Below are 24,781 nucleotides of genomic sequence, written 5' to 3'. Positions count from 1 at the left end.
TTAAGAGCATAATAAGTACAAAAACTTCATATGTCTGTGATGCAGTGCTGGCAAAAAGCAGGATATTGATCACCTGGCTTGAGGGACTAGGGAGAAGCCACATTCAAGCAATTTATGGTAAACAGCTTCCTCTTTTTCTTTTTCTTTCTTTAACATATGATAATATAATTATAGAATAATCATATTGGAGAAAAAAAAATTTATTTAAGCAGTGCAGGTCTTAGCTCTTCAGTTTCTGGGCCTGCTGTGACAGTGATGTTAATTTTTAAGACCATATGGAGCCTAAGGTTACATACATGTGCATACCTGTACATGTTACTAAAACAGCTGGATAGTGTGAGGTTGTATGCCTAAAGGGACAGTAAATCCATAGGAAACAGGATTGTAAGGAATTGGTTAGAGTTTAACAGTATCGACTCTTCTAGACTGCCCCATGCTGAAGTTTTACATTTGTTGTTGTTGGTGGTGGTGGTTTGCTCGTTTTCCAGAAAGTTTCCTGTTTTATCACCGTTCTTTGAGATGGGATGGAGATTTTGGTATTAATTCCAGACTAAAACTTGTTACACTTTCTTTTTTTTTTTTTTTTTTTTTTAAGATTTTATTTATTTATTTGACAGAGATCACAAGTAGGCAGAGAGGCAGGCAGAGAGGGGGGGGGGGAAGCAGGCTCTCCACCCAGCAGAGAGCCTGATGTGGGGCTCAGTCCCAGGACCTGAGATCATGACCTGAGCTGAAGGCAGAGGCTTAACCCACTGAGCCACCCAGGCACCCCCTGGTTACACTTTCTATTAACTTCTATAGTATCTTGTACATTTTCTTTTGTGGCATCCATCATGCTGTTTTTTTTAAAATTTTTTTTTTTTTTTTTTTTTTTTTTTTTTTTAAGATTTTATTTATTTGTCAGAGAGAGAGAGAGGAGCGAGAGTGAGCACAAGCAGACAGAGTGGCAGGCAGAGGCAGAGGGAGAAGCAGGCTCCCCGCCAAGCAAGGAGCCCAATGTGGGACTCGATCCCAGGACGCTGGGACCATGACCTGATCTGAAGGCAGCTGCTCAACCAACTGAGCCCTGGCAACATGGTTCATGTCTGCTTTAGTTACTGATTTTCATAGTAGGTTTTAAATGAACTTTTGTTGGATCATTGTACTATAGGATTATCTCTTCTGATGGTTCTGTATACTATGTTATGACTATACTGATTTCCAGTAGTTTGAGAAGTGGAGTAAAACACAAGAACTTTAAGTATTAGGGTTAAAATTGTATTGAATAGTTTTATAAACTTTTTGTTTTATGTATTTAATACACACACACATCATAAAAGGAATGTTTATTGGAGTGCCTGGGTGGCTCAGTGGGTTAAAGCCTCTGCCTTTGGCTCAGGTCAAGATCCCAGGATCCTGGAATCGAGCACTGCATCGGGCTCTCTGCTTAGCAGGGAGCCTGCTTCCTCCTCTCTCTCTGCCTACTTATGATCTCTTTCTGTCAAATAAATAAATAAAATCTTAAAAAAAAAAAGTATTTATTGGCTTTGAATTTGTCTTTCAATAAATCTCTAGAATGGCTTTTTTCAAATTTGTTTCTTGGCAGTGGAAGCAGTGGAGGGAGTGGAAGTCGAGAAAACAGTGGAAGCAGCAGTATTGGCATTCCCATCGCCGTGCCTACACCTTCACCGCCCACTGTTGGACCAGGTATGTTGTGTATTAACCTGTTGGACTATGTGCTAGAATTTATGAGCTGTATTATGCAAGTCTGAAATAGTTAAATTAGATGAAATTTACTTATTAAATTTATGTGATTGTTGCTACAAGAAATGCTAATAACAAATTTAAGAAGATTTTTAAGGATATTCTCACGGATCCATTAGGATTTTACTAGCTCTTTTTTCTTACATAAAAGCATATTATATAACATTATTAATTAGTTTTTTGGCCATTTTTCTCTAGAAATACTTGCCTTGGGCACTAGTCAATTATGATATTTAGTATTTCAAGAGCAAACCAGTATTGTGATACTTCAAAGGATGAATGTCTTTAATATGAATTATATACCAGTGAGTTGTTTTATGGTTGTTATTGTTTTGTTAATGCCAGTGAGTTTTGACATTGCTTTGTAGGCTGTTGTCTCAACTCTGGCGTCAGCTTGTTCTGTGACTTTACTGCATTTATGGATAATATTCCATACATACTTTAGTAAAATGCCATAAATATAAAATGGGATTAAAATAGGAAAAGTTTTTTACTCTTCAGACTATAGAAAAATTTAAGAAATCTTAGCAGAGTATTAAATTAGTCCCTTGATTTTTTTTTTTGTAAATGAAATGAATACTTTATAGTGCTAAAAATACATATTTAATCATCAAAACTGTTAGGAAAAATTCTTAGCTTCTCAAGGAGGTTGAAAAAGAAAAAACTGCTTCTAAAAACGGCATATTTTATGGTTAATGCAGGTATGAACACAGTGTCCTTTTACCTAGTAAAATGAATTCATATTCATTTGGTTGTGCTTTACATATGGGTGTCTTTCTTTTTTTTCCCCCCTTTCCAAAACTTTGTACTTTCTTACTGTTTCAGAATGCTTAGTTCTCTTTCTTGTCCTCTGACCTGAATTATAAACTATTTTATTAGAAAACATTTCTGTCCCTCCTCCTCCTGGAGCTCCACCAGCACCACCTCTTCCACCACTTCTCCCAGGGAACACTGTGATGGGTGAGACTGCATAACCCCTGGAGCGCTCTCATTTCCTTTCCATTACATAATAAACTCCTCTGTTGACTGCTGCCTTTTATAGCTGTTAGGTTATCAGTGGTAATACAAAGGTTTAAGTGTTAATCTAATTTACACTAATTTCTTCTGGTGAGAGGCCTCTGAAGTTACACGGTTAAATGTAAAATCACATTTCTCTGAAATGTGTAATGTTTTTATGCTTAATTTGTAACCAATTTCATGTGGTTTGTATTTGTTGCTTGTTTTGATTTCTTAAGGAAAATTACAGCAGTGATTGTTCAAAAAGATTTTTAAATGAATAATGTAATATTTTTTACATGAAACCTCATTTGGAACTTCCTGGTGTATACAGTCAAAGGATTGGGAAAAGATGGGGGTGCGGGAGGAATTAAAATGGCAAGGAAAATGATGGTGCTCCTGAGGCTTTCCTGTGGATCACAGTGTGAAAAACTCTGATATAGCTCAGTACTTTTGGCATCTGGGATGCCAAGGAAAAAAACCTTTATTAAATCAGATACATTAAAATTTTTCCTAAATCAGAGGTGACTGGATTGAGCATATTAAGAATTCCAAATACACACATAGTATGCAACCATTCAGCCTGGAAATATACAAGAGCAATAATCCGGATAGAAATGGATAATGAAACGTTTCAAATGACAGCTGAGTTTCAGGTTGGGTGAAATAAAGCTGTCTAGCCACGTCTTTTCGAAGTATTGAAAAGGGGCAAAGGAGCTAATAAAAAGAAGACCCTAATAATAAAAATTATTGCCAGAAAGCCCATGTGAAAAAAAGTCCCCAAGCTAGTTAATAATCAGGAAAATGAAAGTTAAAATCACAGGGAGATTCTATTTTATAGCCACCTTGTAAGTAGAAATGTGGAAGTTCATTAGTACTCAGTGTTGGTGAGTATGTGTGGTAACAGGAAAGCACACTGCTGGTGGAAGTTTACTAGTTGGTACTTTGGAGGGTAATTGTTGTTATCTAGTCAGGTTGAATAGGTTTCTACCTTAGATGTAATAATTTCATTTCTAGAGATTTACCCTTGGAGTATGGGTTCTCAGAATATGGCTACAGGTCGATGCTGAGATCCTTTTATGGAGTTTTTAGGGTCAGAACCATAGTCATAATTATACTACTAATACTAAGATCTAGTTGCCTTTTTCATTCTCATATACAAGAATACAGTGGAAGTTTCCAGAGGCTGTATGACTTATGATAGATTCATTGCTGTGACAGCTAACAAAATGTTTATTTGTATTTTGTGTACTCACGTGTTGTAGAGATGTGTCATTTATAATTTCTATTAAAGTGGTTACCTGTTGCTGTACCCTACCTCTGCAAAAAGCTTTTTGAGGCTCTCTAATTTTAAAGAGTGGATACTAAAACTATAAAATTTGGAAAACCACTGTCCTAGAGCAGTGGCTTTTGGAGTGTAATCCCAAGACCAAGTACATCATCATCACAGGGGAGCTAGTTAGAAATGTAAATTCTCAGATCCCATTCTAGACCTACTCAGAAACTTTGAGGATGGGGGCTTAGCAGTCCGTATTACAACAAGCCCTCAAGGTGAAATTCTGATCAGTGCTGAAGTTTGAGAACCAATGTTGTAGAGAAACTCAGGAACCACATTTAGGAATGTTCACAGTAGTAGCATTAATATTAGCAAAAATCCGGATGCAACCCAAATGTTTACTTACAGTAGAATGGATAAATTGTGGCATGCTCACATGCAAATAAAGAGAAAAAAATGGATGATACAATATTCACCAGGGATGAATCTTAAATAAAAAAACAAAAAGAGCCAGCAGCATGTATAATTACTCCATTATAAAAGTTTATAACTTCTCTGTGTATTGTATGTTAAGGTTACATATATCTATGATTTAAAAAAAGAAACAAGAAAGAATATTAAACACCTTTTGGGTTTTGGGATCCAGGAGGCACAAAACGGGAAGCTTTGGTGATACTTGAAATACATTGTTGCATGGAGCTGGGTATTTATTGTATTTTTCTTTAAATTACATATAAAATATATATATAGATAAATTATATATCACTATTCCATGTAATTATACATATTAATATATAACTAATATTTCTGTATATAACATAATTATATAAATCATATGCCCATTGGTATTGTGATTTATTACATATAAATATTAAAGTAAATTCTGAAATAAGCATAGTTTGGAAATACTGAGTGGTTGGTTTTCAGTTTTAAGATCAGCAGGGAAAATAACTTGGATTTCTTACACTTTTTATATAAATCAGAAATAAAAGAATCATTTTACAGAGATCTCTTAAAAACAGCTAAAGGTTTACTTTTTAGTTCTGGGGAAGCCCTAGTTATCCAAAATCTCTTCTTCATGAAGGTTCTTGAATGGAGTATTATTCTTATTTTTATTTATTTTTTTAAATTTATTTTTATTAACATATAATGCATTATTTGCTTCAGGGGTACAGGTCTGTGATTCATCAGTCTTAACACAATTCATAGTGCTCACCATAGCACATACCCTCCCAATGTCCATCACCCAGCCACCCCCTCCCTCTCACCCCTCTCCACTCGAGCAACCCTCAGTTTATTTGCTGAGATTAAGAGTCTCTTATGGTTTGTCTCCCTTTCTGGTTTCATATTGTTTCATTTTTTTCTAGAGTATTATTTTAAAAATGGGTTTCTATTTAGAAAATGAACATGGGGGTGATTCAAATAATTAGTGACTGCCTATGGCTCCGGGAGCTCCAAAATGTTAAATTTATTAGTACTTTTTAAAATGAACAACCTCTGCTGTATGTTTTACATATTATATATATTATTTTATGTAATAATTTGTGTATGACCTCTAAGAGAGGCTAAATTTCACAACTGAATGAAAATAAGCTAATTTTACTTAGTCTGCTTAGATGTTTGTGCGGGTCTAAGGGGCTAACATTAATCCTGAAGTTACTTTTGGAAAGTATGGTTAACTTTAGAGGCTTTGAACTTTATTAACCATTTAAGTATTAAACTTTTGAAATGTTGGTAAAGATGATGTTGAATAAAATCTTCTGAACTGTTAGTGCTTTAGTCATTCTAGGTATGCATGATAATAAAAGAAGAAGATTATTTTGGGTATAGGATGGGAAAAAGCCCTCCAAGTATGGAGATAGGTAATGGATTTTCTACATAGAGCTGCTTTAAAATTGTAAAATTATTTTACAAAGTCTAAAATTACTTACAGTTTTGTCAGTTACAAAAATTTAAGTGAAAGGGGAAGTATGTTATTCTTAAAAGTTTGGAGATACATAACAAATCAGATATTATACATAGGTGCTTTGAAACTAGAAATTGTGCTTCTTGTAAAAATGATTCTGCTAGCATATGTATTTGATTATAGCTGCTAACACAGTAGATATTCACTTAAATATAGCAGTATATGTGGGAAATATGCTAGCTTATGTATATTTTATAATTTAACCTGTCTCCTGAAGATTTGGCAATGGAAAAGAAGCTTGTAAACCAACTGTTTATATGTTCACATCTGAAAACCGATGTGTTCTATTTCATATTACCTTTTGGTACTTATTTTGTTGGGGAGACATAGATCACAGGTAAAACCTGTATATTCTAAAATGATACAGGACAAATTTTATATGTAAGATTAGTGAAATACCATTTGGGATTCTGCTAAATTAAAAGGTTTAAGAATGTTTCTTATTTTACTTTTGCAGCTTTCCACACAATATCTGTTTTTCCTTTTGTTTATAACTTCAGACAGCTATTTGTGTTTTATCTTCACTTTTCTCTTTATTTTGTGCTGTGGGCTTTGAGAAGCAATAAATATTTCTTACTGAGAGTCCTCCTCTCTTTGTTCTGCCATCGTTGGTCACATGTTGCTCAAATTCTTTGTTGGTTGCTTTTGACTAATGCTTTTCCGCAGCCCCGGGCTCAGCTCCTGGTTCCCAGTATGGCACAATGACCAGGCAGATTTCTCGGCACAACTCTACCACTTCCTCGACATCTTCTGGTGGATACAGACGAACTCCCTCTGTGACTGCTCCATTTTCTGCTCAGCCTCATGTTAATGGAGGTCCACTTTATTCTCAGAATTCAAGTAAGCTTGTGATTGGCAGGCGTACAGCAACAGTGGAGTTCCTTTTGAAGGAAATTATTTGAAGCTGTTGTTCTTGCCAGTGATAGACAACAATTGAAACCATGCTATTTCATGTTTATTTTTGCTTTAGGCAGTCAGTCCTTGAATCCTGCCATTTTAAGAATTACCACTTGTCACAAAAATAATTGCTTATCACTTTCAAAAAAATTCAGATTTACTGAATATACTTACATACTAAAATTTAACTAATGGTTTAATACGGTATTTTTATTACTATAAATAGAACTAGAGAAGAAAAATAGTGAAATTAAGCTGAGTTTATTTTTATTGGCATGTTTGACACACTTTAGTAGCAGTGAAAGAAAGAACATTGAAAATTTTTCTTTAATACAATGAAATTGCTGGCTATCACTTAGAAGCTTGTTAACCTGTACTGAAATGAGTTCAAAACCATTAAAAACATTTGTGATGCCTGCTTGTTCTGTCTCTAATCACTGTAACACTGGGGAGGATTTTCTTCTGATTTCTTTCTCTTCGTGTCAAATTGCACATCTCAACACTAACTGCAGTCAGTGTTTTTAAAGGCTTAAAGATATTTAAAGATGAGCAAATAGTTTTGGCATATAATGGCAGGGAGTATGAATTGCTTAGGATAATCATTAACTTCACTTTCCATGTTAAGATGCTTAACTCAGAAAGGGTAAAACGTCTGACATGAGCCTATTGCCCAGTATTACTGGCTTCAGGAGGCAAACACTGGGCATAGACTGGAGCACACTCTCTCATGTGGCGCTTGTAACTATTCTCTAGAGCTGCATGTTGTAGTAGTAAAACAACACTGAGTACTCCGCTGAGTACTCCGTTTCCCTAAGAAGTTGGTTTTATTTATAACGCATGTTCTGAACATGTATTTTACAGCAGAGCTAGAGGAAAGTTCTCTTATTTATTTCCAGTGTAAATTTTAGAGCTAGAGATTGTGTTCTAGCAAAAAACTAAGAAATGAAAAACACTTGAGCAAAAATGTCAAAATTTACAGATGATCTCCAAATTTATACAGTTGTTTTTCCAGACTAAAATTTTCATCTAGGCTACTTACCAAGAAACTTTACCTGTTAGAATTTTATCTCACGTTTCCCCTGATTCCTTTTCGTAATGAAAGGTAACTAGAGTCTGGATATTTCATGGATTATCTGATTATTAGCCTCAGTAGTTTCATGACCTTTTCATTTTTTTTTTCCATAATATGTTGTGTTTTTAGATCCATCTTTATGTTCTTTATTTTTCTTTGCCTCACTTAGATATTTAGTTCACTCTGCAAATAGGGTTTTTGGTGACATTTTACCTAATTTGTGTAGTTTTATTTCAGCAGTGCTCGGTGGGTTCCTCAAATAAGACCTTTTCATTACTGAGTGACTATATCTTTTAGATACTATAAAGGAAATTTGGATTCAAATTTTGAAAATATTAGGTGTCAAAATAACTATCCCTCAATCTGAGTTACTGTTGGTGTTGTAGCAATAGTGGGGTAGTGGTGGTTGCTGTAGTACGAGGAGGATGTAAATGTTTTTAGTGTTTTGATGTGCATATTTTCCCTTCTGTCCAGATGTGGTGGTAGTGACTAGTATCTTCATAGCATAGCTTTTCTTTTTCTCTCTGTACTAACCAGCATGTCTAGTTACTAAGGGTTGTTTGTAAACAAATTTTTTAGGCTTGTGGGAGGTTTGTTTTGAAATCAAAGCTGTAACATTTTATTTATTTAAGAGCCTTCTACATCCAAAGTATCAATCAATGAGGACCAGTTTCATAGTGAATTGAATGTTAATTTTAGCCATATAATGAATAGTAATGCAATTACATTGCTTTGGTAAGTTACTGCTGCTTTGAATACTGAACCTCTTTCAAATTTTTATGCTTACCAACAGAATTTATACAGTGGGTTAATTGAAACGACCTTTTGGTTAAATGATCCTTGGAAGCCAATAGATTGTTTTTCTCTGTCAATTTAGTGTCATGTTTTAGTGACTGCCAGTAAACTGAATTTTGCAAAGTCAGTCCTGACTTTCTAAGCAATCTCTGGCAGTTACTGTCTTGCTAAAAATGAGACAAAATGCTGAACTTGCGAATGTTTACTTCTAGTTTGCTGCAGTTTTTAATACATTTGTTGCCCACGTGAGCATTTGATACCAATTTCCTATAAATTACATCCTCTCCAGTAAGAAGTTGAAGTGTTTTCAGCTATTCACGATTCGTTATAAATTACTTTAATGCAAATAATTGAGTATTTTCACCTGTTACGAGATCAGGTGTCCTATTTCGAACAGTGATAAAATGAAGAAGGTACTTTTGAAATATTTACTATGAAACTCAGTGAACAATTAACATGGTATGTGGAGCAGTCTTATTCCGTAGGAAATTAGGAGGGATATCTTTACAAATAAAATTGTCACCTTAGAAAATACCTTGTTTTAACAGTAATAAGGGTTTTTCCTGGAGAGCTGTGTGTAAATTTAGATATATAATGGTTTTAAAGGAAACCTTTGATTAGTATGTCTTTATAATGGAATGAATGTCTATTCCATAACATATATTCCATAACATAACATTTATTTATTTATAACATGGATTCTGATTTACAACATTACCTTAAAGCTAGATATTACCTGCTAGGTTATAGCGATATGGTAAAGACAAAATATCCTGGAAATATCGCTGTTACTCATTTTTTAAAAGTATTTTTAGAATTCGAAAATTCATTACATGAAAATGAGTGTGATGGTAAACTTAAATGTTCCCCAAACAGTTAACATTAGGGTTAAATTAAATGTATTTTTAAAAAATTAACCAGTTGGCTAAGCAACAACTCCGTGTAGGTTGGCTGGTGGGAACTGAAGTTGAAGAAGGTTCTGCAGGTTTTTGTTTTGTTTTTTGTTTTGTTTTGTTTCATTTGCAAACTGTTCTTTGCATACTTATGTTTGTGGTCCTTGTAACTGACTTCTGCTTTTTGTTTGTTTCCTTTTCTTTCCTTTATCTGTTTTACTTCCCCCACACTGTGTTGTCGCTACCAGTATCTATTGCTCCACCCCCTCCCCCTATGCCTCAGTTGACTCCACAGATACCTCTCACAGGCTTCGTGGCCAGGGTGCAGGAAAACAGTAAGTTCGGGAAAACTGAGCTGTCAAGAGTAGAGGCTGTTTCCTTATAGCATGCATGGCTGATGAGTCATCATTTTCTTACTTTTATTGAGAAGCTAATCTTATCTTGAAAACAGGTGCAGATACGTTTTTTGAAACTGAAGAGCACGGTCTTCAGTTTTTTCTCTTGTGTGCATGATTACTGACCCATATAAATTTCAAGACTGCAACTTTCTTATGTTATTTACATGATCTAAAACATGAAATCTGATCTTTGCAGATTCTTAAGGAAAGCATCATGAAAGATAAAAATTGAAATTGTATGAAAACTACCAGCTTCCAATAGTTACTAGGGGAATTAGAAGACATTCTGTATTCTGTTGCCAGCAAATACTTCAGCATATAGAAAATTAAAGTATGAGATTAAATTTATTATGCTTTGGGGGCAGGGTTTTTTTTCCCCTTTAGTTACATAAAAATTTTAGTGAAAGCTTTGTAAAAGCCTCAGATTTTTATACAGAAATAATTTTGAACCTATATAAATATTTGTTGTTATGATAAGAATGAATCTGCAAGATAAGTAATTTATATCCAGGTTATCCATTTGAGTGTGATACTGGCAAGCCCTTTTCTGTTTTGGCTACATGCGGGCCCATGAGGAGTATTTCTGAATACGCACATCTCATGCTTTTAGGTGTTCTTGCAGGCGTGTCAGTTTAATGACTTTTGGAAATTCTTTTGAATACATGGATTTGATAAGGATAGAGTAGTCTAAATTACTGCCTGATTACCTTGAGGTTCCAGACATGTATAATCCTAACTGCACGATCAGAGTGAGTGTTGACAAAATAAAAAATACCACTATTACTGAATTACACTAGGCCAGAGTAGCTGTTGAGATTATGATGGCAAGGTGGTCTAATAGTGATTTACTTCATTTGGGATCATTGCCATGCAAATAAATTTTAGAATGGTTTCAACAAATGTGTAACCCACGACTACTCCATCCTCCAGGAGAATACAGTGTGGCAAATTCCATTGTTCAACTTTTGCTGACCCTGTTGTGTAATTGTCCACATTTCTTCCCTTCCTCCAGTTAAATAATTGTTTATTCAGTGTTAGGTGCTAGGCTCTAAGACAAAGTTTCTACCTTTAAGAACCATATATGATTGAAGGGGCTTTTTATAAGATGTAGTTCCAAAATGTTGAAATTTCTGAGTGTAAACCATCCTTATTTGTTAACATTTGTTTGAAAACTCTTAATATGTTTAACTTATATAAAAACTTTTGACATATAAAAAAGTGAATCTTATTTTTTGAAAAGAACCGAATAAGGGTAAATTGCTGGTCCTTAATGCTGTAAGTTTTAAAAACTTGAGCAGCCTTATAGTCAATGGGAGGATACTTTAAGATAGACATAATAAACATCGATTTAGTGGGACCAAAGCATATTGACTAGCATTTTTGGTAAGTTTTTTAAAAAAAGATTTTATTTATTAAAGAGAGGAAGAGTGAACATGTGAGAGACAGAGAGCCTAAGCACACCAGCGGGAGAAGTAGAGGGAGAGAGAGATGCAGACCCCTCTCCCCTACCCCCTGCACCCCCACTGCTAAGCAGGATGCCCGGTCCCAGGACTCTGGGATCATGACCTGAGCTGAACGCAGATGCTTAACTGACTGAGCCACTCAGGCACCCCAACTCTTTTTTTTTTTTTTTTTTTAAATAGAAATTTAGTATTTATGTAATTCTGGGCATGCATGGCTTTTGCTAAAGACGACCGTGGTACTGTTTTATTTTAGTTCTTATCCCCAGACTTACAAAGTGGAATCACTTATTCTCCTTGCACTGCAGAATGTGCAGCTTTATTTAGGATCTATTTTCTTTGAAAGCATGTTAGGAAGATTGATTATAAACTATGTATCAGTATCTTACATGTTTTATGGAGTACGAATTTTGTGTTCTTCTGTTAAATATGCAGTTTCCTGTGGCAGGTAGCCTACTAAATGTGCTTCAGTTTAAGACATGAACCCCTGAAAGAGTTCATGTGTTTACATCTGTGTATGATTAACATCAGGAAGCATTTTTGAAGTAATTATGTGCGGTGCTAGACACAGGATGATGCATAGAGCATAAGATTGAGTAGACCTCTGCTCTTGTGTATATATAATTTGGAGATAAACCAGTGTAGATTCATGGTAGTTGGACATGAAGACAGTTGAGTGAAAACATGAAACTGGTAAGTTATGTATACGAGTAAATGCAATTTAGGGATTCAGGCAAACATATAATTTATACCTTAAGCCAAATTGAGGATAGGAGTTGTGGCTCTTTGATGTTAGGATGGATTCATACCCATTTTCTTCTCCTCTCAGTAATACTAGAGGCTTTGTGGAGAAGGTAAGGGCAAAAATAAATGGATCCAAGCGTTTGATGGAAAAAGACCTGCTTGATAGCTATCAAGATGAACATCACTACACAGGGTTTGTTTTCTCATAGTCTTCCTCGTCCCCCGACAGGCTCAAATAAAAAACCACAGAATTGAACTGGTTGTGGAAGTAGGGCTGTTATCCACAGGTGTTCAAATCTGGATCCTTCGGTTATATTCTCAGCACGTTATTCCAAATAGGGTGGAGTAATAAGCTTTAAAACCTGTATTACAAAGAGATTATGATTGCATCCTTTGATCACATAAATAGCCCCAGAAATTGGCATTTGAGCTAGTATGCTGGTATTCTGAATTTCTCCCCTGCAGATATTATAGAATTCCTTGTATCAGTTTATGTCAAAACATTTTCATGTCTTTAACTTTCAAAGAAATTTGTGGATCAGAATTTTGAATTAAGAATTAGTTGTGTGTTCTGCGTTTGAATTCCTTAATATTGAGAGCACTTGTTACCTGGTATCATAGTAGTTCAGTGAGCATAGTTCTAGCCTGACATTTTCTCATTTCATTGTTTGATTATTTAAATCACACACATACATGTACAACACCCATCTACAACTTGAGGTATGAGTCATTATTATTGGTTTACATGATGTAAGTTCCTTTTTGTTTGTGTTTAATTATATCTTCCTGCAACACTTTAAGAATTTTAAGGATGTATTCTTAGACAATTTCCCCCATCCCATGCTTAAGTTTTACTAGCAATAATGCAAAAATTCTTAGTGTGCTTTCTGCATTTAAAATGTTGATTATGAATTATATTTTTAAAAATATTCAGTGAGATTTTGTATTTATAATTATTTACTTTCTAATTTAATTTCTCTGGTTAAAATTTAAATAAAAGAATAGAAAGCCTACACATAGAAGCAGACCTGATACTGCCAACTTTTTTCTTGATTAAAATAGACAAAAATAAATATCCACCTACTGGAGGCTTATTTCTGGGGAACTAAAAGATAACTAAAAGCTAAAATTAGGGACCTGAATGTGCACAGTGAGTGGTTATCGAATCCTAAATGTGATGGTATACATAATATTTACAGTAGTCCAGATGAGAAATGTGACACAAGGCTTGTTAAAGGAGGTAGGCTAACTAAAGGGCGACATTTGTTCTGACCCGAGCCTTGGAGTAAGGAAACTTTTTTACTCCTGTAATCCTTATAAAAAGAGACACTGTCTCCTAACCTCCTGCATTCATTGATTTGTAGCACTTCTAATACTCTTATTTTTAGCTCATTTTATTACTACAAAATTATTCTCACTAGTAGAAGCTCTAACACACCAAGCTTTTATTTCTAATCATTGCATGTTTTATTATAGTGCATGCTATATACAAATTAGAGCTTTACTAAATTCTTTTAACTTACGAATTTTCATTTACTGATTTTTGATTCAAATCAATTATCTGAATTCTTTTAGTTGCTGATAGTCCAACCCCACCGCCACCGCCTCCCCCAGATGACATTCCCATGTTTGATGACTCTCCACCTCCGCCGCCACCACCTCCGGTGGATTATGAAGACGAAGAGGCTGCAGTAGTTCAGTACAATGATCCATATGCAGATGGGGATCCTGCTTGGGCCCCCAAGAATTATATTGAGAAAGGTAAGGTACAGTCATCATTGAGTTGAGGTAAAGAAAATTTAACCTACTTAGAGAATTTGAGAGCTGTGAAGAACTAATCTAGTCCATGTTTCTCAACCCTCTGAATAGCTTTACCAGCCAGCATAATTTAGTTAAGCCTTATTTCCTGTACATTTCCAGTGTAAGGGGATGCTCTTTATTTTTTAAGTTAAAAATATGTTACGATGTTAGAAGTGGTTTTTCAAATGACATAGGCTTCCAGCTGGAGATGAACTTGCCTGTTTGCATTTTATAGATGAAACAAATAAGGCACAGAAATGAGTTACATGACTTACGACTTACTTAAAGGAGTTAAATGACTTACTAAAGCTACACAATTAGTAAAGACTTAAAACAAAATTTCTAAGCTCTTAAAAAGAGAAACTTTCATATCTAAATATTTTTAAAATAAATTGGTACTATCATGAGAAAGAGCCTCAATTAAAAAGTTTTCAGTTAGTTGATCTTGTAAAAGAGAAGATAATCACTAGAATTTCATTTCATGAAATTATGTATAACTTTAACATCCAAATTTGTCAAAATTACCTGACATTCACTGTAATTTATGTGTTAAGAAAACCATGGTAAGAAAGAAAGCCCGTTTTTAGAGAATTATTTGCTTTTTTTCATCCAGCTCAGTGTTGTTTTAAAATCTGTGTTTGTTGAGTTTTGAAAACGCTTGTAATGTAGTTTAAGCACATTGGATTGCTTTCGAAACACATTCCCTCGCACTGGCCTTTACTCGGCTAACTGACGTTAAACAAGTAGCTGTAGCTCGAGACGGCAGCGCTCTCCTGCGCTGGCTTTGAATACATGGCTAAAAGGGAATTTGCTGTTTTCCTTCTGTGTGTATATTTGTGTGTTTGTGTGTGTAAATTTTTTGAGTATAGTTGACACACAGTGTTACATTCGTTTCAGGTTTACAGCATATGATTCAGCTTCTCTGTAGGTTACGCTGTGCTGCCCACAAGTGTGGCTGCCGTCTGTCGCTGTACGAGCTACTAAAATACCACCGACTACACTCTCTATGCTGTACCTTTTAAAATATTTTTCAACAGTGAATATTCTACATACTGTTCAGGAAATCTTGAATATATCTCTATGTTTAGATTCTCCTCTGCCTTTAGAGATATGTGGTGGTTATATTGAGGTTGATAAACTTACGTAGTCTTGAGTTGTGTACCTTTATTTCCTGGTTTGGAAAAGCAAATTTAACTTTAAATTGGGATTAATATGGAACTAATAAAAATTGATAAATTTAAGATGATACAGTGGTTAAGACACTTGGCAATAGAACAGAATTACAAAATGTCTTTACAAGTTGAAATAATAGTCTTTAGTGGTCATCACACATTTTGTAAAAGACCAGATAATAAATACTGTTAACTTTTTAAACATAATTAACACAGCAGCATTCTCTTAGTTTCAGGTGTACAACATAATAACTTGATACGTTTGTATTACAAAAATGAACTATTTTTTACTTTGCCAACCATACAGTCTCTTCTTTCACAGCTACTTAGCCCTGCTCTTGCAGCCCTTAAGCAGCCAGGGAGAGTACTTAAACGGGCGGATGTGTCCATGTTCAGATAAAATGAAGTTTTAATAAATTACCAAAAAAGCAATGGTTTGGATTTGGCCAGTGGCCATTGTTTGCTGATCCGTGGTCCACGTCAGAGAGTTGAGATTTAGTAGGATTATATTTAAAGTCTTTTTAAATAGTCATCTTTATAATCACAAGATGAATTAAGATGGTTTAATAGAAATTTCATTGAATATATTAATCAACGGTATGACATGAATGTTCCAAAAGCCAAATTCTTAAGAGTACATTAATTGAACTGTGAGCTATATATACACAATGTATACATATATATATATAAAATATTGGTGTATTTACCAATCTGATCATATCCATTTATATTACACTACATTGCGTCTACTTTTGAGTACCACATTTTAAGATCGTGCAAATTGGAATGTCAAGAGGAGAGTATCAGAAGACAAAATATCTAGGAAGTGCACCTATAACGTGAAACAGTTGAAAGCACTGTTTCTAAGTTGAGGAGACGATTGCAGGGGAACTAGGTAACTGTCTTCAAATTTTTATCATGTAGAAGTAGGAGTTTAGCTCTTTGTATGAGTTAGGATTCTGGAGAGTGGAGTGGACATTGAATTGTTAATGATTAAGTACTCAGCAGTAAGGATTACTGTATGAGAGAATGTATATGCACTGGGGAGGGGAAGTTGGGTATGACTAGGATTCATTTACAGGATTTGGGTTCCGTACAATTACCAGCTCTTTGTCTAAGTAGAACTAAAACCATGAGGGAAAAAAAGCTTTCATTCTGCTGCCTAACTTTGAGGGTATCAGGCTTTTGTCAAGATCAGTCTGAAAGTTCTCTACACACCCAAACTCTAACGTATTGTGACTCTGAATACAAAGAAATTAATGTTACCAAAGCTAATAAACAATAAATAATTGACAGATAAGTAGTATATTAACTAAGTTATTGTAGTATTTTCCTTACTACTGATTTTCTAGTAATCAGTCTGTTTTCTTGAATGGTTATATAGCCAAAAGTAATAACAGGATAATAATTTAGTACTATTTATTCTGTATGTTTTTGGGTTTTTTGGAAACTGGATAGGTCAGTGACCTTTAACTGTGATTCTGCTGCAGAATTAAAATGGAGGAGAATGGACTTGAGTTTACTTAATATGGTTTTGTAAAGGGAAAAAAAGGCTGCCTATTTTAATTTTGTGAATGGTGCCATGGATCAGTACTTTAGATCTCTTCCTTATTTATAATTCACTAATTCAGAATTCACTAATTCACTAAATCAGTGAATTATAATTCACTAATTTAGAAGGAGAAGTTACCTTTCTCAGGGGAAAAGCAAGTTCCAGAATATGTTAAGTGCCATAAGAAGTGTTTAAGAAAAAAGAACACGAAGTAATGAACATCTCTGTCACATATCATTTCACATATACTGAAAATTACATATAACTTCAGAACTATCAGGCTATAAAGGCAGAATGAAGGAACAATTAAATTTATAAACCTGTTTGGATGACTAGTAATGTTTTGATGACTGTCTTTTCCACAGCACTGTTTATAAAGGAAATGACCATTTTGAACTCAAAATAATCAAATACCACAGAATTGGAAACTGTTCTCTAAGTCTTAATTAATGGGTCTTTGTTTCCCCCTTAAAAAAATATCCCGTTGACCTTTAACATATGTAAATACTCTTTTAAGCCATCGAGGTATGGATGGCTCCATAAATTACATGCATATTTTCTGTGGATGAGTAGGGTGAGATCGACCTCCCAGGATGTGCATCATTTCCAAATTAGGTTGGGTTGTTACCCACTGATTAGCTCTGTAGCTTTGCCCACTACCTATTTTGGAAAATGGTGTTTTGCAGTGGTTGGCACTTAGTCGATATTTAACAATTGAAACATCTAATAAATATGAAAATTCAGGGATCTTTCCTGGATAGATTGGTTGGAACTGTGGACTTTTCTCCAGCCAAGTTGTCAGTTTGGTCCTACCAAACTGTGATTGAGGCATAAGGTTGGCCACTGATTTAACCTGTTTTTACCAATATAAGAATTAACAGTATTTGTACGAATAGTTGGTTTTGCTGTACTATTGATTTAACTGGCATTGCATTTAAAAATTCCGTTAAATGATGGAAATAGTGCACTTACCATGGCATTTCAACTGTTCTTTCCATAGTTGTGGCAATATATGATTATACGAAAGACAAGGATGATGAGCTATCATTTATGGAGGGTGCAATCATTTACGTAATAAAGAAGAATGACGACGGCTGGTATGAAGGAGTCTGCAATCGAGTGACTGGTCTGTTCCCTGGGAACTATGTTGAATCAATCATGCACTATACTGATTAAATTTTTTGCTTTGAAAGTAGGTGGTTGTTATTACTCAGTCATACTGTGGGACTATTATGGTTAACAGAATTGTCTTAAAATGTTTTAAAATGTGCCCATACTTTCAGGACATGCTGTTTTATTGATATAACTGAATGTCTACCTGTAAGCATACATCTTTGAGAGGCAGTTTGTGTATTGCTAAACAGCAATTTATACAAGAGGCTGTCTGTAACTGATTATGCTTATGTACTTACTTACACAGTTAACTTTATGACCAGCTTAAGTATTCTGGGGGTGTGGGGTATAATATTTAACAAATCATGATTCAGATTGTACCATTACATGTTCAGTGCAGCATGGTTACTAACGCTATGTCAGACTAATACTAAAATCAGAAAATTTCAATCCTGGTGCTGGTCATACTTTTTGTTTAGACTTTCTCATTCTTGAAATATGCTATTTGTTTAAAGCATGCATACAAATTTATGTATTGAAATATACTTAAAAAAATCCAAGATGCTTCCAATTTGTGTAATATTTACTTGGAGTACTCGTACTTAGGTCTCTTGAAATGAATTGAGTCTCTAAGGTCTCCATGTGAAACAAAACAAAGGGTTATCTGTAATGTTGTAATTTGTACCTAAGTTTTTTAATGAGTGAATTTGCATTATAAATTTTTTCCATTCATAAATACATAAGTGAACCAAAGGTTTCTGTCCTTTCCTTCACTGGTTTGCTTTTAAAATAAATAAATGAATGAATAAATAAATGAATAAATAAATAAAGATACTGATTTATTGCAGAATTACGGTTCTATTTTCTCAATATATTAACTTGGAAAAAAAATATTAGCCTTATCTCAACCTGTCCCAATGGCAGTGACCGATTTTTGCAGATTTAAAATCTGAGATGGGTATTTACAAGTCAATCTGCTGAATTCCTTTTCTAAAGTAACTTTTTCAGAGCTAAGAAAATGTGTTAAGGTATGCACATTCTGTAAGTAAAATTCTTAAGGACTGCCGTATCAGTCCTTCAGTTTTCCAGTGGATTGTTGTATACTGGGTTCAATGAAAGGAAATTACCTTTTACATGTTGTTTTTGTAGAAGTGGGTGCAATTGACTTTTGAATAGGCGCTATTTAATCCATTACCTGGCACTAGCAACATAAAAATGTTTTAAGAAAATAATTCGAAAAAAGGTGGATCATATATAATCAGTGAACGGGGAATATACCTGACCGACAGATTTATATTGTCTTTTGAAATAACTGAAATGCAACACATGCACTTTGTGTGTCTCCTCTTAATTTAAGGGAAGGTTGGAGGGATGTTTTTTTTCTTACCTTGTGTGTAATTCTATATTGTCTAGGATATTCAAGTAGAGCACTCACGTGTGGGTTTCTGTGTATTGAGGATTTGTTTGGATTTCAAATTACAGTTACGTACTGGGCGTTACAGATGTGTAACAGCATAGTAAGACTAGTGCAGAACATTTATTTCTGAAAATTAAAGGCCATTATTGCTACCAAATCAATGTGACTGTTGTATATGCATTTTGCCTTTGTTAATTTTAAACATGATTTCAGTATCACTAGTGATCAGCTAGCAACCTTTTTCATTTTTTCAAGTGGAATGTTCTCTTAATTTTGTATATAATCTGTTGTCTAAATTTTATGTACAGTCTTTTATAATAAACCATTCTCCTATATGAAATTTTGGATACTGTTAAAATCTCATGTGGATTGAAATGTAGACTTCACATTTTTTGTGACCATTACTCCTTTGGTGAAACACGATAAACCATTTGAATTTTAACATTGATTATTTATTTGTGTAATGGCTTTACATGTGGATCTTAACAGTGTAAACAATACCACATATAACCATCAAGATACCTCGATTAGAATTTACAGAACTAGAGTGACAGATTCGGATGGTTTAATTACATTTAAAAAGTTTTCTGAAAAACTTTGCCAATAAAAAAAAATTGCCCATCAATAAGGTTGAAATGATTTTTTGAAATGATTTTTGGTTACCTGCACATGAAGCAAAGAATATGTCACAAAATTCTTTAGGCACGGTCTGGTAAAATAGCTGCCAGAAGTAACAGAAAGAGTTGTCATTTCTCTCTCGTGAGTACGATCTCTGAAAGCTGTATGAGGGCATCTCTTTCCGGGGACGGTCGAAGTTTACCGATCTCTCGGACTGCTTCCTGGCAGTACCGCTGCGCGAGGTAGGTGGTTTGCTGCACACCGTCGCTCTGGTGGGTAAAGAACAAGAGGACAGACGCCTCACTCTCTGCTCGGCTCTTAAATTCTTGCTGTGCCGGTTCAAATGTCTTTCTGTCATGATCAAGTGCTCTCTCTCCCAGCTCGGCATTCCAGCTTCTGCGCCTACTGCGTTGAGGCACCTTCCTCAGACGGAAGCACATTTGTCTTCCGTCAGTGTGCCAAGCAGCTAACTCATGAATAGCAAATAGCCACCTACTTTCCTTAAGTATTCTCTTTCTAGGTGATAACATTTTAAATTTTAAAAACAAACATATACATAATAAAGCACAAATGATGGAGATCAACAGTTCCCTTCTTCCGCAGACCCCAGCTTTACCTGCTGGTTTGAATGTCTTAATTAGCAGCTTCAGTCATTATCTACTGAGATCGAGCCCAGCCACCCTACGCCTCCCCATTCGGTACTTCTGTTACCCTCTTCAGTTCTAGTACTTGTGTCCTCATGTAACACCAGCTACTTCCTTTATCTCGAGGATACCAGCGTTCTATTCTTTAACACTACGGAGATCTGCATTCTCTTCTGGAGCCATGTTTTCCTGTTGGTTCTAAAATCTGAACGTTAATACTATAAAGCACTGTTTCCATGATGTACATATGTTTACTACAGAAGCCGGTCATGTGCGGTCACCTCATTTCCTTCCCCGTCATTCCAAGCTCACGGGCCCACTGCCGTTCAGAGTAGAATATTCCGGACGTCACTCTGAAAGGCCTCTGATTTTCTGCACTTTACTGATACGAAATAGGATGCATTTTATTTTGCTTTACCTTAGTATACCGAATCCCACTTTTGAATGTAACTGCCTGATCGTTCTACCGCCTTTATCACCCTGTTTGTTGCTAAGACTGACCGCCTTCCAGCTGCACCGCGGCCATCCCCAGCAGCTTTGTCAGGTGCAGCCCATGCCGCTGGTTGGAGGGCTCACAAGGGCTCACAGCTTTCACTGTCTTGGGGTTTCCAAGTTGTTACTAAAACACATCCACAGATCACTCAAGAGGATGGGTACTGGAACTCAACTCTATAGTGCAAGCGGGATGAGGACTTATTCAATGAATGGTTTGAAAGGACATAGAATTCTAGCTTTAGAATGTTTCCTCATTTGGAAGGCCTTACCTACTGCCTTGTAGCGCCCAGGGTTTTTGCTGTACACCGAGCCAGTTTTGAACTCTTCTGACCACTCGTTTTCATTTTCTTTTTGGATTCTCTTCCTGAAACGCCTGTTACCTCATCGTACTGATCCTCTCAAAGCTTTTCTCATTTTCTTCTCTTGCTGTTTATGTTTTTAAGGATTTGTTCATTTCATGTTACAACCCTCCTCTGGAGCTAGTTTTTCACAACCATTTAGAATTCTTTGAGCTTGTACTTTTTTTTTTTTTAGAAAAATATCTTATTCCGTGAATACGGTATTTTTTCACCCCCGAATCTGTATTTTGCCCTGAGTATTTCTGTTTATCTTGTTCTCACTCACCAAACTTCATCAATGTGTTTAGTAATTCTAAGTCAATCCTAGTTGTTCATTCACATTTAATGAAGGAACAGGGACTAGGAAGGAGCTCTGGGTGAAGGGAGTTAGGATTTAGAGGTCTTTGGAGAATTTAAGAGAACATTCTTGTACCTTTCTAAATGCACGTCTGTCTAGGCTTGCTGGATCTTCGTCACTGTTTTGCTAAGAGCGACAGTTAACTGTCCCTCTCTGCAGTCCCACTTCCGCCTTCAGTAATTCTGACAGCAGAAACCCTCCCAGGTACATCACCTTGTTACCAGCTACAGTCCTCCCGAGTCACGAACAGTACCTCAGACTGCCCTCCAAAGAGGTGGGGGCACATTATGGTGCTTAGCAGTACAGAGACTTAAGAGAAGTATATCCTTTGGAGGGGGTCTTGCCTTTTGGAAATCTGAAAGGTAATTATTGGAAGGACTGCACTAACCATAGATGCAACCACACATTCGCTTACTAAAAACTGCTCACCCATCTCACTCATTAGATCTACTGGCTCCATATAACTTTGGGTTTAGATTTTGGAAAGAGTTCATTCTTGAAAGATAGTTACTGAAAGTGAAAATACCCAAAAAGATGTGGCTTCTACAGGAAAGTTCTGAGGATATGTGGCAGTATATCTGAAATAAGCTTACAGCCCCTGAAGGTGAAACAGTCGGCCTCTGGGGGTTCTTGAGTGACCACTGATGGCAGTTCTAGGAGGGACCGGGGATGGCCCACACTGAGGTGATGGCTGTGCGCACCCAATAACCTGGTGGTGCCAAAGGTAAGCCTGCACCAGGAGGCCAGTGTGGGCGACCGCAGGGCAGCGGTGCTGCCGGTGGATCTGGGGAAGTCGGCTTTCAAACCAGCAGGCGCAGCCCACGCCACACATTAGAATCACTTGGGTAGAGGCGCCTGGGTGGCTCAGTGGGTTGGGCCTCTGCCTTCGGCTCGGGATCCCGGGGTCCTGGGATCGAGCCCCACATCGGGCTCTCTGCTCGGCGGGGAGCCTGCTCCCCGCTCCCCGCCCCCACCTGCCTCTGCGTGCCTGACTCTGTCAAATAAATAAAAAATCTTAAAAAAAAATCACTTGGGTAGCTTTAAAAAAGTCCTAATATCCAAACCTTACCCAAGACCACTTAAATTAGTCTTCAGAAAGAGTTCTAGAAGAAAAAAGAATCATACAAGTTTCTCTTCCTCAGTTTTTGTCAAATCAACAATTGACCACACTTGGTCTTGCATCTAAAATTTGTTCTGTTATTTGGTTAAAGGACTCTGCTGCACTGTGCCTGCTCCTGCCTTATTTCTTCATAAAATAATCTTACCTGGGGAGTGCCTGGGTGGCCCAGTGGGTTGGGCCTCTGCCTTCGGCTCAGGTCATGATCCCAGGGTCCTGGGATCGAGCCCCGCATTGGGCTCTCTGCTCAGCGGGGAGGCTGCTTCCCCCCCCCCCCCTGCCTGCCTCTCTGTGATCTGTCAAATAAATAAATAAAAAATCTTCAAAAAAAAAAAAAAGTCTTACCTGTAATACATATTGTCGAGCTCTATCCACATCTCCCGGCAAACTGAACCGTCTCATTATCATAGCATTCATTTCTGGGAACTAGCCATAAAGAAGGAAAATACTTATTTATTGCTCTTGTGAGAATCAAATGTTCTAACACTAAGTTTATAACAACAGGAAAAAATAAAAAGGTGATTAAACGTTTAGATGGTTTGGGGGCGGGGGCAATAAATTGTAGCAATTAAAGAAGCAGAATTAAGAGAGACCTCCGTCTTCCAGGCCCAGGGCTGAGCTGGTGCTCAGGAGAGGCAGCTGCTGATCCTTGTTCATTCTGGTGTTCTTTCTATTCTAGTCTTGTGTCCAACATTGAGTAAGAAAGAACAAGCTACATCCCTTAAATCTCCTTATGCCCTCTCTCAGAGTTCTCAAGCTTTACATTGCACCAGAATCACTAGAGGCCTACTGAGCCACTCCTTCGCGGTGTCTTGATCAGTAGGGATGGGGCTGAGCATGCATTTCTAGCAGATTCCCGGATGATACGAATTCTGCTGACATTCTGAGAAGCAAAGGCCCAAGATGAGGGTGGGAATTAAGCACCCTTTTAGTGCTAAACTGAGTGACACTTGGAAGCCACTGAGACGTCTGAGCAGAGGGTATGACGAGCAGAAGGTGCTCAACGTTGACTGCACACCAGAGTCGGTCGGGAAGCTTATGGTTGCCTGGATCTGCTCCCAAGGATCCGGACTCTGCTGGCGGGGGCAGGGCCGGGGTCTGGCCTGGGCATCAAGATTTTAAAAGCACTCCGGGTGTTTTTAATGTGCAGCCAAGTTTGAGAGCCACTGAATTAGAGGAGGCAGAGAGGGCGGTCACGTTACTGTAGTGGATTACAGAGAAGACCAGAGTGAAGCTGTGGCACTGAGAGAACAAAGGAGGCAGGTACACTGAAGATAAGCTCTGCCCTGCAGGACGGAGCGACAATTCAGGAGCATCGTCACCATTAACAACCAGGAAGTCAGGACACCAGGTCCCTTCACTCTCTAGACTAGTCAGAGCCTTCGTCCTGGAGCCTCCGGAGTTGAGTGAGCTCTGTCCCCTGTGGGTCCTAACCTCCTCCTCAGTGCCGTGAGGGAGCTTAACCAAACGAGCGGACACCCGTTAGCTTGAACAGCTTCTGGCGCCATGATACAAGAGGTGAGGTCTGTTTGGTTCTGGACACATCAGTGCTTACAGCAGTTGCCAGATTTTCCCTGGCAGTCAGCCTGAAGTTGCTGTGCTGCAACCACCAGCACGGTGTTAGTAACCCTAGAAGAAAAAACAGGGCACACACAGAAAAACCTCAACCGGATGACGACAGATGAATTAGAGTGTTCCTTTCAGAGCAAAGTACGTGTCAGAACAAAGTTCGAAACACGTAGAGGCGGCTCACATGCTCAGAAAACGTGAAGGCCAGCAGACGGTTAGTTCTTAAATGGGAACAGGTAATTTAGTTACTGGCCGTTTAAGAATAGAGTAAGTTTTATAGGAAACACATCGGGAAGCTCAAATCAATCAGTTTTGGTGGTAAAAAGTCAAATCAAGTAAGCATTTGTC

General features: G+C 36.8%; 2 protein-coding genes across 12 annotated transcripts in view; one reads left to right on the top strand and one right to left on the bottom strand.

Annotated features, from left to right (window-relative positions):
• Positions 1–19,919, top strand: part of ABI1 (abl interactor 1) — a 127,295-nt gene extending 107,376 nt beyond the window's left edge. For 2 of the 6 annotated variants that reach the window (XM_046011178.1, XM_046011176.1), the window contains 5 exons: positions 1,586–1,686; positions 6,648–6,821; positions 9,887–9,973; positions 13,816–14,001; positions 17,765–19,919. In XM_046011178.1, coding sequence (XP_045867134.1) covers positions 1,586–1,686; positions 6,648–6,821; positions 9,887–9,973; positions 13,816–14,001; positions 17,765–17,940 — 724 coding nt within the window. In that variant the 3' untranslated portion in view covers positions 17,941–19,919. The remainder of the gene's footprint in view (positions 1–1,585; positions 1,687–6,647; positions 6,822–9,886; positions 9,974–13,815; positions 14,002–17,764) is intronic. The other 4 variants (XM_046011179.1, XM_046011180.1, XM_046011182.1 and 1 more) reach the window with 2 other exon arrangements.
• Positions 19,725–24,781, bottom strand: part of PDSS1 (decaprenyl diphosphate synthase subunit 1) — a 54,724-nt gene continuing 49,667 nt past the window's right edge. For all 6 annotated transcript variants that reach the window (XM_046011173.1, XM_046011174.1, XM_046011169.1 and 3 more), the window contains 2 exons: positions 23,210–23,290; positions 19,725–20,181 (listed from right to left, as the gene is read on the bottom strand). In XM_046011173.1, the coding sequence (XP_045867129.1) occupies positions 20,041–20,181; positions 23,210–23,290 (222 nt within the window). In that variant the 3' untranslated portion in view covers positions 19,725–20,040. The remainder of the gene's footprint in view (positions 20,182–23,209; positions 23,291–24,781) is intronic.

Source organism: Meles meles, chromosome 7 (genome assembly GCF_922984935.1).
Source record: "Meles meles chromosome 7, mMelMel3.1 paternal haplotype, whole genome shotgun sequence".
In the NCBI taxonomy this organism is placed as follows: Eukaryota; Metazoa; Chordata; class Mammalia; order Carnivora; family Mustelidae; genus Meles; species Meles meles.
This window is presented reverse-complemented; position numbering and strand designations above follow the sequence as displayed.